This window comes from Canis lupus, chromosome 10 (genome assembly GCF_011100685.1).
Source record: "Canis lupus familiaris isolate Mischka breed German Shepherd chromosome 10, alternate assembly UU_Cfam_GSD_1.0, whole genome shotgun sequence".
In the NCBI taxonomy this organism is placed as follows: Eukaryota; Metazoa; Chordata; class Mammalia; order Carnivora; family Canidae; genus Canis; species Canis lupus.
The window spans coordinates 56,788,016-56,804,063 of NC_049231.1; the positions used below are offsets into that span (position 1 = coordinate 56,788,016).

General features: G+C 45.7%; 1 protein-coding gene across 1 annotated transcript in view; it reads left to right on the forward strand.

Annotated features, from left to right (window-relative positions):
- The window catches only part of SPTBN1 (spectrin beta, non-erythrocytic 1), a 142,064-nt gene that overhangs the window by 87,369 nt on the left and 38,647 nt on the right, over nt 1-16,048 (forward strand). Inside the window, 10 exon segments of the mRNA XM_038551274.1 lie at nt 2,330-2,442; nt 3,237-3,424; nt 4,462-4,579; nt 5,712-5,870; nt 6,527-6,829; nt 8,629-8,782; nt 9,478-10,348; nt 10,446-10,583; nt 11,430-12,186; nt 13,060-13,262. Of these exon segments, the coding sequence (XP_038407202.1) occupies nt 2,330-2,442; nt 3,237-3,424; nt 4,462-4,579; nt 5,712-5,870; nt 6,527-6,829; nt 8,629-8,782; nt 9,478-10,348; nt 10,446-10,583; nt 11,430-12,186; nt 13,060-13,262 (3,004 nt within the window).

Below are 16,048 nucleotides of genomic sequence, written 5' to 3' on the forward strand. Positions count from 1 at the left end.
ATAAGCGTATTTGTTCATAGTGCTGGAACTTTTTAGATCACAGCTCTTAGCAACTACTAGAGAGAGAAAACCAAGTGAAAGTTTAAAGTTCTTATAAATATAGAACAGGAAGTTTAACTCCCCAAGGGCAGATTGAGGTCATGAGGCTGCCAGGCAGCCTTGCTATTTTCCAGTGCATCAGATTCAGTGATATGTTCGCTATACAGGAAGCTGAGATAAAATTATCTTTGTGCTAACCCACTAAATGATTTCTTAATATAAACAGAAAACTAAAATTCCTTACGCTGTGATTAATCTTCCTTCTTAACCCCTACCTTAATTATGGGAAGAGATTTTTCCTCAGCACTAGCTCTTTGTGCTAAATAACCTTTTTCTTTTTTTTAATAACTTGCTCATTAGTTAATCTTTCTAATCACTTCCCAGTATGAAAAAGGGGATAGATGTTCCCCAGATCACAAGACAAGGAGCTAAAAAAAGGCAGTTGATGTCACTTATCCTGTGGGTTTGACCTTGATTATTAGTTGTCCTTCGCTATTGTTAGTCGCCTGGTGCCCCGGAAAGCATCAGCTAAGATATAATTGCAGACAAATTACAAAACCACAAGGTTTTTACCTGCTCACATCTTCACAGTTCTGTTAACATTTTGTGTGTGTGTGTATGTGTGTGTGTGTGTGTGTGTGTGTTTCCTTCTCCCCCGTTTCTTTCTCCTTGGGGCATGTGTGGATGGGGCTGAGCAGATACACAGTTGGCCACAGGGACTACTGGGGTGGAAACAGTAGCTGTTGTCCAGGCCCCCACTGCCATAGGCTGCCTTGGTGATGTTGGGCAGGAAGCTTTCCAGCTCTGTGCCCTACTGTTCTTATCTTTAAGAAAAATAATCCTGCCTCACACAGGGCTGCCAGGAAGATGGAAGGCACACATGTGAATGCATTCTGAAAAAGAGCCTGATTATCAGTTAAAAGCCATCCTGTGTATTCTCTTTGTTGTCTGTCCCGAGTTAAGTACTTCACCCAGTATTGCCACACCTCAAACACTTGCCATTTTCATACATTTATTCCCTCTCTTAGTATTTACTGACTACCCACTTTATACAGGATAACACACCAGGAATTTGAGAGGTGGAGCAGCATAGGGCTTAACAAGACACAAGGTTCCTACCCTTGAGGACTTAGTCTTATAAAACAAAGAAAATGTGTATAAGTAAATTACCTGGCAGAGAGTAGACTGTTTATCCATGTAAACAGAAATCTTTAAGGGAACAGAGGAGACCGTAATTCCTACTAGAGGGATCAGAAACAGCTGTGTTGGAGCAGTAACTTTTCAGGTGGACCCTGAGGGATAGGAAGAAAGTGATGGGATGGGAAATGACATTTTAGGCAAAGGGAAATTGTGAGTAAAGTGAAGGAATATTGGGAATTGTGGAGCGTGTATGGGAAATCTTGAATAGTCCCGTTTGGTTTAGATTGTGCCTGAGAAGAAATATTAGGCTATAGGATTAGAAATGTCTAGAATAGTGGTTGGCTCTTAGGGAGCCTGATAAACAATGGAAGGAAGGAAGGGAAAGTTATGGCACATTCTAGAGGATTAAGGGGCTTAGACTTTATTTTTTGTAGATTGTAGGGTACTTTTGAGTAATTTTGAGCCAGAAGAAAGTGTGTTTACACTAGATCAACCAGGTGCAGTGTGTAAAGTAAATTGGGTTGTAGGGAAACCCAGTGAGGAAGCTCTTGCTTCAGACCTGGTTTTGGGACCATGAGAGTCTAAACCATGAGTGACAATAAAGATTCCATAAATAAAATCATCTGGACTCAGATTTGGTGATTAGTGACTAGCTGAATAACAGGTAGCAAGATAAAGATGTGCAAAGACTGAATGACTGGAAACAGTTCTGGTGGCATCAGCAGAAATGACGGTTTAAGCAGCACAAGCCCAGTTTGGGAGTAGAAGTGGGCAGGGAGATGAATGTGGTATGTCTTGCTAAGAATTCCGACTGAATTCTTACTGTATTCTTCATTTTTCTCTAGTAGTTTTGCGTATATTTTTGTCTTCTTGGTAGCTTGGGATCCTGTAGAGGAAGGATCCTATTTCTTAAGACTTCTATGTCCTATTGCAGTAGTAGACGGCATTTATGAATATTCATACCATAAAAGAGTGAGATGGTTTCATCCTCATTAGCCTTATAATTAATGCACTGATGGCAGAACTCTCAAATATACAATATTGAAAACACTGGCCTATTTCAGTGTTGAACAGTTGTTCTGGGTTGTTCCTGCTGCCTGGGTGGTAGCACTTGAGCAGCATACTGAACAAAACCTTCTCCGGGTTACAGATATCAGTGTGGACCACCCTGATGAGAAGTCTATTATCACCTACGTGGTGACTTATTACCACTACTTCTCTAAGATGAAGGCCTTGGCTGTTGAAGGAAAACGAATTGGAAAGGTGAGTTCTCACCAATTTTATAAGTTGTGAGGCATGATTAAAGTTCACGTCTTCATGTACTGCCACCCAGCACCTGTTGTCCCATGCCCTCATCAGTTGGACCTGGAGCAGGTTGTGGCGGACACTCCCAAGAGGCAGGGAAGTAGGCAGAAGCCTCTTCATCCCTAAGAGTAGCGGGAAGTAGGAGTAGCAGCTACAGTCGTTAGGGCGAGATCAGAGGGGCATCTCAGACGCAGAGACCTTCCTCCCCCCAACCTTACCAGAAAATGGGGTATTGAAAATCTGATGAGTTGGCCGATGTCATGGGTGTGAAATCCTACTTATTCCAGTTGAAAAGGCCCCACTGTTAATGCTTTTTATTTCTCATTTGGCTGATGTTCACCTGCCATATATTTCAAAACACCTCAGATCAGGTGACATTGTCTTTTCATTGCAACAGAATGGAAAATTCATGGACATTCTTGAGACAGGACCAAGCAAAACAGAGTCCTTGTTGTTTTTCAAGGATCCTGGGGCTGAGGCAACAGGAGTCATTCAGAATCTTAAACCCTTTGCCTGGGGGTTGGGTGGTACAGAACCAATTACACTTGAGTTAAGCTGTCATTGCTCACAAGTAATAGCTACAGACTGAGTGCCTATTAACACACAGTTCCTCGAGTTTAAAATGCTTATGCCAGAGTAGTGTAGAACTGTTTGAAAGCCAGTCATTAATTGTGCACGTGCTCAGTAGGGTTATAATCCTGTTTTCCTTACTTGGCAATATGATGTTCTGTTTTTCTAACTCCTGTTTACAGGTGCTTGACAATGCTATTGAAACAGAAAAAATGATTGAAAAGTATGAGTCACTTGCCTCTGACCTTCTGGAGTGGATTGAACAAACCATCATTATCTTGAACAATCGCAAATTTGCCAATTCTCTGGTTGGGGTTCAACAACAGCTTCAGGCATTCAACACCTATCGCACTGTGGAGAAACCGCCCAAGTAAGATGCAGATTGGAGTGTATTACCATGAGTGTGGGGAAGGATGATGGTGGCCTTGGACCCTTGTTTCCTAACTTCCGTGACCTCATCTCATAATGAATGCCTCTCACCCCAAGGGCCTGTCTTACTCCTTTTCTTCTGACCCTGACTGGCTGGCTGAGCTCTGTTACAAACCAGGCCTTCTGTGAGCCCTTCCCTGTAGATGGTGCCCCTGGTATGTGTGGTATATTAGAGTCCTAGGAAATGGTACAGTCTCCAGTCCCTTATCCTGATGTGTTTCAGACACAGGTATCCTGGTACCTGATGTGTTTCAGAATTCCCTCTTTTCTGGATTTGAGAGAAGTAGCTGAGTACGCATATATTGTTTATTAGAAGACTCACGGTGGGCCTGAGACCCATTGTCTCCCATTAGTAACCCGTTGTCAGGCCTACTAATAAGTCCTAGCAAAGTGTGTAAATATGATGTGTTGAATAAAGACAGACAATAAATAGTTTTGTATCTGTTTAGTTCAGTTTTTACCATCCCCCCAAATTGATTTTTCACGTCTTTTCAAAGTTCTAAGTGTCAAGTAAGGATTTTTTAGAGTTCCCACGTCATTCCTCCTTTTTCTGTAACCCAGCTCATTTGTGAATTCCTTGTTGCCATTTCTGAAGCACTAGGTAGTGATTTGAAGCAGTTCTTGCTGAATGTATTCAGCTGTGTGTCCTGAATGAAGTCCATCGTCCAGGAAGTATAGTCTAAACCTTGAATGAAGTGATTAATAAAAGAATGGCACTGTGTGCCCCCAAGTATAAATCTCAGTAGCAATAGCCAGCCCACCAACCCCACCAAAATTCCAGTTGGGCGCATTTTGAGGTCTATAGTACCCAAAAACTAATGCACCATGTTTTCTCTACTGTGAGTTCCACATAAAACAGACCAGACATAAATTGCTTTTAAAATTGCATGGCTGTGTGAAATGTTTTTTTCTTCTTCTCCAAGAGCAAATGAATTTTTCCCTCTAAAGGAACACTTCTTTTTTTCTTCCTTTGCTTAGGTTTACTGAGAAGGGGAACTTGGAAGTGCTGCTTTTTACTATTCAGAGCAAGATGAGAGCCAACAATCAGAAGGTCTACATGCCCCGCGAGGGCAAACTCATCTCTGACATTAATAAGGTAATGTCGATCCCTTTTAGCCCTGTGTAGGCCCTGATCTTCTGCAGGCTTCAGGTTCAAGGGCTAGATTGCCAAGAGGGCAGTCTGAAAGGTTCCAATCCGGCCTGCTGAACTGATGAGTGACAGCAGTGGCTCGGGTTTTGCAGGGGGTCAAGCACATACTTGTGGTGGGCTGATCTCTTAGAGTTCTGGGAAGGAATGTTAGATTTTACCAAACCAGTCTTAGTTCACTCTCTTTACCTTGTTACTTTCATCTGTCCAAGGCAGTCAACTCTAGCGTCTTTAAACTTCAGAAGGGAGAACTTGAAACCTTATTTCATATATCTGGAATCTGTAGAGGTTGGGGCTTACAATTTTGGCTGTTTATATCAGAGACTGTCCAACAGTTTCCATGTTTTGTCTTTAATTAAAGAATTTCACAGCGGACATTATATTGTGGTCAGTTTTACACATTTAGATTATTTTAAGTAGATGTTTTTTAAGTAAGATATATTTCATAGAGATTAATTTACTGTGGACATTTGGTGAGGATTTTGAAAAAAAAAATGCTTAGGTGTGTGAATTAAAAACAAGGGCTCAAAAAAAAAAAAAAAGGTGGGGTGGGGTTGCCTGGCTGGCTTGGTCGATGGAATGTGCAACTCTTGATCTTGGGGTCATGAGTTTGAGCCTCACATTGGGAGTAGAGACTACTTAAATAAATAAAATATTAAAATAACGAGTGGCTCGAGGTGGGGTGAATAAGAGATTCATAATACGATTTTTTTTTTTCTGAGAAAAACCATTTATCTTTTTTATGTAATCAGAGCTATTGAAGATGATTACTTTATTTCCTCTCAAAGTAAGAGATTTATAATTTAGTTATATTGCTCCATATCTACACTGTTTTGATTTCCAAATATAATACAGGACTTTTAGATATAGATAGGATAGAGTGTTCCCATGAGGCTAAACTGGAAAAAAAAAAAAAAAGATTTCTTTTCTCAAGGCTTAAGAGTCAGTGAGGGTGGAAACGAGATGTCCCTTTTAAAAAAGTTCTTGGATCTTATTGAGGAGTACTAGCTGTTGATTGTAGCCAAGGAAAGTTCCTTGAACACTGCAGGAAACTGTTCTCTTTTTTTTTTTGCCTCTGTAGGCCTGGGAAAGACTGGAAAAAGCAGAACACGAGCGAGAACTGGCTCTGCGGAACGAGCTCATTAGACAGGAGAAACTGGAACAGCTCGCCCGCAGATTTGATCGCAAGGCAGCTATGAGGGAGACCTGGCTGAGCGAAAACCAGCGTCTGGTGTCTCAGGTTCTGCTCTAGACCTTTATTCGGGGAACTGTTCCTGGGGTCTCTAGAAATGCAGACCATACCCGAGGGCCGCAGGACAGCTGCTTATCAATATATATACACTGTTCTGAAGTAACTTGAGTCCTCTTGCTCACTTCCCATGAAGAGGATGTTTATCATTTCTAATATACTTTGTCTTCTGTTTATCTAACTTTTCATAGATTTGGAAGCAACTCAAGCAGAATTTGTTTAGAGCCAGTGAGTGAGTGTGAACTGCTCACATTTATAAATCTTGGAAAATTTCTCTTACCTTCTATCTTTAACCATCTGATCCTTCAAGGCAGTTGGACTGGTCATGAAATAAGTAGAAATGACTTTCCTTTCTACCTGGCTTCACACAAACTGTCACCTGCTCCAGGCACATAGGTATAAGGTGCTGGATACGAGCCTATATCCCTCTATAAAAAGAAAAGTTGCTGATTTGCTTTGGGGGAGGGCATCTTAGCTCTAGCAGGAAGTCCTAAGTATCCTAGGAGAGGCAGAGACCAGCAGCTGGCAGGGTTCAAGTCATTGTGGCTCTAGGACCACCAGAGATTGTGTTCAAGACTCAACTTTGTTCTAGTTGTATGGCTTTCTTATTTTGTGTGTGTGGTTTTCTTTCCCCTGTTTCTCTGTAGGACAACTTTGGGTTTGACCTTCCTGCAGTTGAGGCTGCCACGAAAAAGCACGAGGCCATTGAGACAGACATTGCCGCGTACGAAGAACGCGTGCAGGCTGTGGTGGCCGTGGCTAGGGAGCTTGAGGCAGAGAACTACCATGACATCAAGCGCATCACAGCAAGGAAGGACAATGTCATCCGACTCTGGGAGTACCTACTGGAATTGCTCAAAGCCCGGAGGCAGCGTCTCGAGATGAACCTGGGGTTGCAAAAGATATTCCAGGAAATGCTCTACATTATGGACTGGATGGACGAAATGAAGGTAGAACTTCAGTGAAAGGAGGCCAGAGCTGATGCAGTGGGACCTCTCTTTTTTGACCTACCCACTGACCACACACCGTATTGTGTACCCTAACTGTCCACTCTGTAAAGCCAAAGGGGGCCCCATTACCTGTGGGAAGGTTGTTAGGTCAGGAGTTAAGTGGAGTGTGAAGTGTGAAAAAGTTGTATTGAAAACCAATTTCATAGCTAGGGGTCTGCTACAGTGATTTAGATTTAATTTAGAACTATTCCACAGTAGAGAATCAATCAATCCTATGACGGTTTTCTGTGTTTTTAATTCTTGAGAGTTGGACTAGCTTTCCATCTCATTGACGTGTGTGAGTGGCTCTATCTGGGGAGGGCCCAGGAAGGTAATGTGGGCAGACGGGATAGTGGTAGGCAACGTGGGCAGAGTGTGGGTCAAGAACCAGGTGGCCCCTGTTCACGTTGTCATGCAGGGGCTATGTAGTCTCCTTGAGCCTCCTTTCCTTGTTTTTAAGTTGAGATCAGTGACAGCAAGGATTAAATGTGCTGTAACATGTGTATACATCATAAGATGGGCCTGGTTGGAAGTGGCTGCCAGGGCCAGTTTGTGCTTCCTTTCTTAATTGACAACCCTGAGCATAGACTTCCAAGCTTTCCTCCTGCCCAGGAAGAGACCTGCCATTGTGCCAAGTCCCTGTCCCTATTTGTGTTCTCTGCTGCCGGCCATAGAAGGCTCATCCACGTCAGGCAGTCCCCCAGCTGGAAGGCATTTAGCTCTGTAGCTAGAACAGAACAGGGCGGTTTATAGACTGTACAGTGAAGGCCCCTTTATCTCAGCATTCTGTGTTCCCAAGCTCGACCTTATGCAAGGAGTTTCTTCCTGGGATGTAAGCCATCATTTTTTGCTTAACCTCTTGAACTATTCCTGGCAGAGGGATAGGGTCACCTCATACCATCAATTTGCCCCCTTATTGTCCCAGATTTATGGTGTTCTCAAGTATGGTCTGTCTTGACCTTTCAAAGTAGAAATGTTCATTAAAAACTAGCAGGGAGGCGCATTTCATTTTATAAATCATGTTTTACATTATAGTTCAGATTTTGGGCAAGAGACTTCCCTCAGAAGTAGGAGTGAAGTAGAGATTCCATCTGGAGAGAATGTCAGATGAGGCCCCCAACTTGGGCTGATGGAAGGAGAAAAGAAAGCATTAGTGGATTCAAACTTACACCGAAGAAATTGTGCAGGCCCTAGTAAGCGTGAAGCCACCTGGCCTTGTTTTTACTTGATTAAAGATGTGGTTGGTTTGTAAGCTTTCAACTAGATTTTTCTCCCATTGATGATATAAGTATTACAGAGGCACATCAGTAAGCTTTTAACTGAGGAAAACATCCATGTAAGGGTTCAGCAGCTTCTGGGAGATTTCTTTTCATTTTGAAGTGTAATAACTTCACCATTTGTCTCTCATCTTCTGGAATATTGCTGCGGTGTTTTTTCTTCCAGCCCCAATTCACACATTGTACTGGTTCCCCCTGCCCCACTCCCTTTTTTTCTATTCCGTTCTGAATGTATTTTTGACTTGCTTATTCCATCTAAAGTAGATGATCTTTACTTTATTACGTCTCTCCTGATGCTGGCTTTCCAGTTTGTTTGGTTTTATTCCGATTTGCTTGTCACTCTCCTCCCCTGGAGATGCGGTGGGGTAGCTGGCTCGTGAGAGGCTGCAGCGTGGCTGCTGGTTCTCAGCTTGTCCAAAAATGATGAGGCCCTGAAGTGAGGGTTGTATGCACAGATGTGCCCTCTGTTTTCTCTGTGCACAGGTGCTATTACTATCTCAAGACTATGGCAAACACTTGCTTGGCGTGGAAGACCTGTTACAGAAGCACGCCCTGGTTGAAGCCGACATTGGCATCCAGGCAGAGCGGGTGAGAGGTGTCAATGCTTCTGCCCAGAAGTTTGCAACAGATGGGGAAGGTAAGGGGGTAGATTCTTGCAGCCATTGCTTCCTCGCCACCAGAGAGAGACCCATCCTGATAGAAGTAGATGAGCTGTGTGTGCCAGTGGGGTGTTTGAAGTTACTGTGCTGTTGCAGTTTCCCAGTAGCTTGGTCTGCTACTATGTCATGGGTACACGAGGTGCAGTAGGGTGGCTTTCTGGATACTTTTAACTCTGTCAGGCTTTTCTGAAATGGACCTGTGTTTGTGTTAAATACCCAAGTACTGCTTGGTTGACAATCAGACTTTGCCTAGACCACCCTTGATAAATAGCAACACCCTGGTGTGGCCGCTCAAGCGTCTCATGGCTTTCACATCTAGTTGTACGTATCCTTTGTTAAAGGGTGTCTGAAAGGATTTGGTTGTGTTCCTTATATGTGAGAAACAAATGCTGCTGACCCTTTTCTTATGATTTATGTGCTTTTTTGGTTCATAAATGATCACTTTGCATTTGGGGCAAAAAAAAATAACACTTACCATTGCCACCCTCATCACCCACCCACCTCCAGTCAAGGCCCTAAAAGCTTCTCCATTGCCTTAAAACGTGGCCCTGCACTGAGAATGAAAACTGATCATTTGGTGGTGAGAAAATGGGTGTAACTCACTACTTGCAAACGAGCAGGGACCTGTGCTTAAACTGTTGTGCTCTCATGTTCCTTCCTCGGCCTTAAACAGGTTACAAGCCCTGCGACCCTCAGGTGATCCGAGACCGCGTGGCCCACATGGAGTTCTGTTATCAAGAACTCTGCCAGTTGGCGGCTGAACGCCGGGCTCGTCTGGAAGAGTCCCGTCGCCTCTGGAAGTTCTTCTGGGAAATGGCAGAAGAGGAGGGCTGGATACGGGAGAAGGAGAAGATCCTGTCCTCTGACGACTACGGGAAGGACCTGACCAGCGTCATGCGTCTGCTCAGCAAGCACCGGGCATTCGAGGATGAGATGAGCGGCCGCAGCGGCCACTTCGAGCAGGCCATCAAAGAAGGTGAAGACATGATCGCAGAGGAGCACTTTGGGTCAGAGAAGATCCGAGAGAGGATCCTTTACATCCGGGAGCAGTGGGCCAACCTGGAGCAGCTCTCGGCCATTCGGAAGAAGCGCCTGGAGGAGGCCTCGCTGCTGCACCAGTTCCAGGCGGATGCCGACGACATCGATGCTTGGATGCTGGACATCCTCAAGATCGTCTCCAGCAATGACGTGGGCCACGACGAGTACTCCACACAGTCTCTGGTCAAGAAACACAAGGATGTGGCAGAGGAGATCGCCAACTACAGGCCCACCATTGACACGCTGCACGAGCAGGCCAGCGCCCTCCCCCAGGAGCATGCCGAGTCTCAGGATGTGAGGGGCAGGCTGTCGGGCATCGAGGAACGGTACAAGGAGGTAGCAGAGCTGACGCGGCTGAGGAAGCAGGCGCTGCAGGACACGCTCGCCTTGTACAAGATGTTCAGTGAGGCTGATGCCTGTGAGCTCTGGATCGACGAGAAGGAGCAGTGGCTCAACAACATGCAGATTCCAGAAAAGCTGGAGGACCTGGAAGTCATCCAGCACAGGTGAGTGGGGTGCTGCTTGTGGTGTGGGGGCTACCAGCCGCCCCTCGTTACCACCTGTGACCAGGGAGGTGAGTACCCTGTTGAATTGCCTTTCCAGGTTTGAGAGCCTTGAACCGGAAATGAATAACCAGGCTTCCCGGGTCGCCGTGGTGAACCAGATTGCACGGCAGCTCATGCACAGTGGCCACCCAAGTGAGAAGGAAATCAAAGCCCAGCAGGACAAACTCAACACGAGGTGGGTGTGCAGCCAGCAGTGTGCTGCTCCCTGTGTACCAGACGCCAGACCAGGGAGGGCGAGGTCACTTCTGAGCCTTGCTGTCAGGAATTTCCCACACAGGGTCACTGATAACGTGGCACTGATGTCACAGCATTGGCATCTGCCTTTCGACATACCTGAGTTTTGCAAGAAATGTCTTTTGGGGTGATGCCATTCAAGGCAGCCTGGCACCTGCCTGGCCCCATATAGGAAGTAGGGTATTACTACTGTGAGACCTGTGCCCAGTGTGGAGGACCGTGACATCCAGGTGGTACCTCTACTGTGCCTTTTGAGGTGATTCTGGAACAGAATTCTAGCATGTTTTTAGACATAATTGGCGAGTGGAAGTCCTGATTACCAACTTAGACCTTTGTCCTCATGTTATCTGTCTGTTGAATAAACACACTTGAATAGATTGTGGTAGCCTCAGTTCTGAAGGTTACTGTCAGGTATTTTGAATTTGGAAAATATTCATTAGGTATAGTTCAGAGATAAGTAAAACTCACATGGCAGAAATGCAATTTCAGAAAAGTCACTGACTCTTTGGGGGACAGGTGTGTTATTACTGCCCACATTGGAGCTCTTTGAAACAAGTACCTGTTCATGTCAGGCTTTTTCCAGATCATATGGTGTCCTTTAAGCTGTTTGATGGTATTTGGTGTCCATAGACTGAGATGATATTCCCAAAAGCATTTATTCATAGCAGAGACGGAGTGAAAAAAAAAAAAAAAAAAGACAGCTTTGACCATCACTGTTAATGTCTGCACAGCCGTGAGCTGTCAGCCTGTCTCTGACACGGCTCTGTCCATGTCCTTGTGCTCACAGGTGGAGTCAGTTCCGAGAGCTGGTTGACAGGAAGAAGGACGCTCTTCTCTCTGCCCTGAGCATACAGAACTACCACCTTGAGTGCAACGAAACCAAATCCTGGATTCGAGAGAAGACCAAGGTCATCGAGTCCACCCAGGACCTGGGCAATGACCTGGCTGGCGTCATGGCCCTGCAGCGCAAGCTGACCGGCATGGAGCGGGACCTGGTGGCCATTGAGGCGAAGCTCAGCGACCTGCAGAAAGAGGCCGAGAAGCTCGAGTCTGAGCACCCTGACCAGGCTCAGGCCATCCTGTCTCGGCTGGCCGAGATCAGCGACGTGTGGGAGGAGATGAAGACCACCCTGAAAAACCGCGAGGCCTCCCTGGGAGAGGCCAGCAAGCTGCAGCAGTTCCTGCGGGACCTGGACGACTTCCAGTCCTGGCTCTCCCGGACCCAGACGGCCATCGCCTCTGAGGACATGCCCAACACCCTCACTGAAGCTGAGAAGCTCCTCACGCAGCATGAGAACATCAAAAACGAGATCGACAACTACGAGGAGGACTACCAGAAGATGAGGGACATGGGCGAGATGGTCACCCAGGGACAGACCGACGCCCAGTACATGTTTCTGCGGCAGCGGCTGCAGGCCCTGGACACTGGGTGGAATGAGCTCCACAAAATGTGGGAGAATCGGCAGAGTCTCCTCTCCCAGTCCCACGCCTACCAGCAGTTTCTTAGGGACACCAAGCAGGCCGAGGCCTTCCTTAACAACCAGGTACTGCTCCCCCACCTTTGCTTCCTTCCTGGCAGAGCAGCCCCTGTTTGCCCTTTGAAGCTTTCTAGCCAGGCTGCCACTTCAGAGCACCCCTTTGTGGAAACAGAAGGTTAATGGAGAGGCTCCCCCCAGCTTCCAAGGCATTGAGACCCCTCACACTGTGGGGTATGGGAGCTGAAGGTTCCTGCAGAGTCCCGTTCTGTTTCAGTGGCTTTCAAGAATCCCTTAGGTTCTAAGTATGTGCTCATAGTATCGCATTAAGTTGGCAATATTCTGTAAGACAGTGATCCAGTTTGACAATTTGAAAGGTACAGTGAGGGGGTTTTTTGTTTGAAAAAAAATTTTTTTTTTATCTGCTTGGGGTTTTTTGTTTTGTTTTGTTTTTTGGTGCGGGACTAAGTGGTTCTGTCTTCCTTGCTCTAGGAAGAGTCAGGGGCTTCACCCAGTGACACAACAAGGTAGGAACCAGAGAAAGGAAACAGCTAAAGATAGTAGCCAATATCAGGGTTGTTAATCTGTCTTTTCAGGAGAGAGTTTGAACAGTTTGTCGCCACTGCCTTCATGACACATGAGAGGACCCTGGTGGCTGATGCATAAAGCGTTGCTTAGTTTCTTCACTTACTTTGGGAAAAAAATGTAGCGAATTGAACCACTTAAGGAAATTAAATTCCTTATGGTGCCCCACTAGGTTTTTCCCCTCCCAACCTTTTGTTTTCTCTGATCAGATTATTTAAGTACAGCGGAGCATGCGTTACGAAGTGTGTTGTATGGAAACCAAGGACCTAGGAAAAGGTGCTTTCATTATTCTGGAAACGAGTTGTGTATCTCGATGTTTCATCCTGCTCTGATTTTGGTTTTCTCTCTTTGCAAAAGGAGTATGTGTTGGCCCATACTGAAATGCCCACCACCTTGGAAGGAGCTGAAGCAGCTATTAAAAAACAAGAGGACTTCATGACCACCATGGACGCCAACGAGGAGAAGATTAATGCTGTTGTGGAGACGGGCCGGAGGCTGGTGAGCGATGGAAACATCAACTCAGATCGCATCCAGGAGAAGGTGGACTCCATTGATGACAGGTACGGCACTCCAAAGCTCCTGAGGGAGTCCCAGTCCTCTAAATCGTTAGCCGAAAGTCCTTGGGAGTGTGAGTATCAATCTTCCACTGGGTGGGGTATGGACAGCTGGTAAAATTTAATCTACCCACCCCAGAAAACTAGTAAGCAGTACATCGGTACCTAGATACGTGGTTCTCATGGTCAGGCATGTACAGGTGTCCACAAAAGAAAACTCTGAGGAGCCAAACTAATATTTAATCAAATATTTATGAGAGCTGTGATGCCAGTTAGCAATCCGATATAAGCTATGCCCTTCCGGAGTTGATATGTGGAGCCTGTCGCATGATGGGACCCTGAGAGCCACACTTCCCCAGCTAAGCCCATGTTCACCTTCATCCATGCAAGGATCCTCTGAAGCCTTCCAGGAGCAACTAGGGAGGGGCGGCGAGGTTTACTTGTCCTGAGTACCTGGCAGAGCCACATTATCAGGGCCCTCTCAGAAAATTGGCTTGGATAATGCCGTAACAGGATTTTTTCATGATGAGAGAAAAGTCCCTTTCGTCTTCTGCCAAGGCATCTCTAAGATTTGATGCTCTTATTTTTATTTATTTACTCATTTATTCACAGTTAAGACTTTTCTCCCTGACTGAAGGCCAGCGTACTCTGTGTGTACCTTAATTCTCACCCTGCCTTAGGCTGTTATTAAGGTGGGATATCAGTGCAGATCAGGGTTTGGCTGCACCAGCACAGGCTGGTTCTGGCCTGGCCAGTTGCATCCTGGTTTAGCCTATCTGGGTCAGTCTCTAGTTTCTGTTCCAACTGATCTTCTGTGGTCCCAGTTTGGGCTGGATTTAAGGGCTCATTGTGAAACTGATGTCCTCAAGAAACTTCTTTTCTGGCTCTCAAGCGCAATGAAAAAGAAGAACTTTTTGCTGAGAGCGTTTTCCTTGCTTAGCTTCTCCAAGAAGGGTCTCCTGGGATCCTGGGCCATATGAACTTCCTGTGATATGCGGTGAAAGGGGCAGTGACTCTCTTCTCAAGAAGACTGAGCTTTTGGCTTTAACATTTCCAAGTCTGTCCTTTTCACTGATTCATAGCCTCAACCACGCATTTGAAGGGTGCTGTTATGGAATAGGATATGACATACGTTATCATTTTGTATCTGTTGCTCCTCAAACAGCTAAAAAAAAAAAAAAAAAAAAAAAAAATTCCTCACCAAACCCTTGATTGTGAAAAGCAAAGACTAGGCAAGGTTTTCCTAACTTAGAGAAAAAGAATTTCCTTTTTTCCTAATGTTAAACCTCGAGTTATTTTGTAAGTCTAATACGTCATGCGTGTCTGTGTTCGATGCATACAGCTGGTTTCCTGAGGGCAGACTTGGCGGTTAGGGACACGTGCTTCCAGGCAGGCGTGCAGCTGCCTTGCAGTTTCCTGCGTGTGTTTACACGTCCCCTGATGCTGCAGCTGTGAGGGGTTTTTGGAAGCAGGTGATACTGTCAAGGCTGGAGACTCCTGGATATGAGAGAACATTTCAGCAGCCCTCAAATGTGGTTTAGCCTTCCTTTTGCCCTTGACTCGGAGCCTGGGCTCCTGGGGTCCCAAAGACTTCTTCAGATTTCTGTCTTAAAAAAGAAATGGAAAATACTATCTATAGTTGGAAGGGGGGGCGGGGCTTTCCATTGATCTGCCCTCAGGACAACTACGTCTTCCTCAGCTGGTGTTAACTGCATTCTGGTTTCACTTGTGTATCCCCAGAGGCCTCAGGATCAGAAACTGACCCCAGAGGATACTTGCCTGTTAAAAAATACACAAATACGTGAGTTCCAGGTGCTATGGGGGCACAAGCTAAGTAAATACCTGGACCTTCAGATCTAATCTCTTGTCCAGAAACATTCTGATGCTCTTGTGAAGCTATTTTCATAAAATGCAAAATCATTATAATGTGCTTACGTTCCGGAAATCTTGCCGATTTCCGTGGAGCTTGTTGAAATGAAAAAGTACTAGAACAAAGACACTGGCTCTTAACAGATGTGGGTGGGGTGCGAGTGACCTTTAACGTGCTCATGCCTGGGTGGAGGGGAGCCTGCTGTCCAGGCTTGCCCTGAGGGTGCAAATGGGTGAGCTTCCTGGCTCGAGAGAAGTTCCAGCCATGGTGCAGTCCTGAGAGAACAAGGAAACAGGATCCAGCTTCATAAAGCCAGACCCTGTCTCACTGCGGGGAAAAGCTTTCGTATTACCCATCTGTTTTATTCAGGCACCTGTGGTTCTTTAGTTTTTTACAAGAACCACAGTTAGACTTAGCATCTGCCTCAGAAGATGAAGGAGCTTCTGACTCTTACTAGAGGGGTAGAAAGTGAGAAATGGAAATAAAGCAACAAGTTTAACCTCGCCCCAAACAAAGAGCACCTTTAGGACTGTAAAAAACTGCGGTCAAGTTTCAGAAGGTCCTTCCCTATAATTAAATCCATGACCCAGCCTTGAAAGGCTTTCCTTGAATGCCATTGGTTGCCAACTCTCAGTTCTCTTGAGGGTTTTCTGAGTCTGCAACAAGTGTCATGCTGCCCATGTGGCTGTTGCCCACTCTGCAGAGCTTAATCCCTCAGACACCATCATTGTGTCCTCTCGGAGATCTGTCATTGGGACATGGGGCCCTAAGTCACCCTTCCGCCTTTCCCTTCTCCCTGGTCCCCATAGAAGAGAGAGACTGCCTGGCCAGAATCTGTCGGGTGTCTGTGAGACTTGAGTATGTAAGCTCCAGTCAGACTTCTGTCTGGTTGTGCTTCTGTCTTCGTGAGACTTCTCAATTA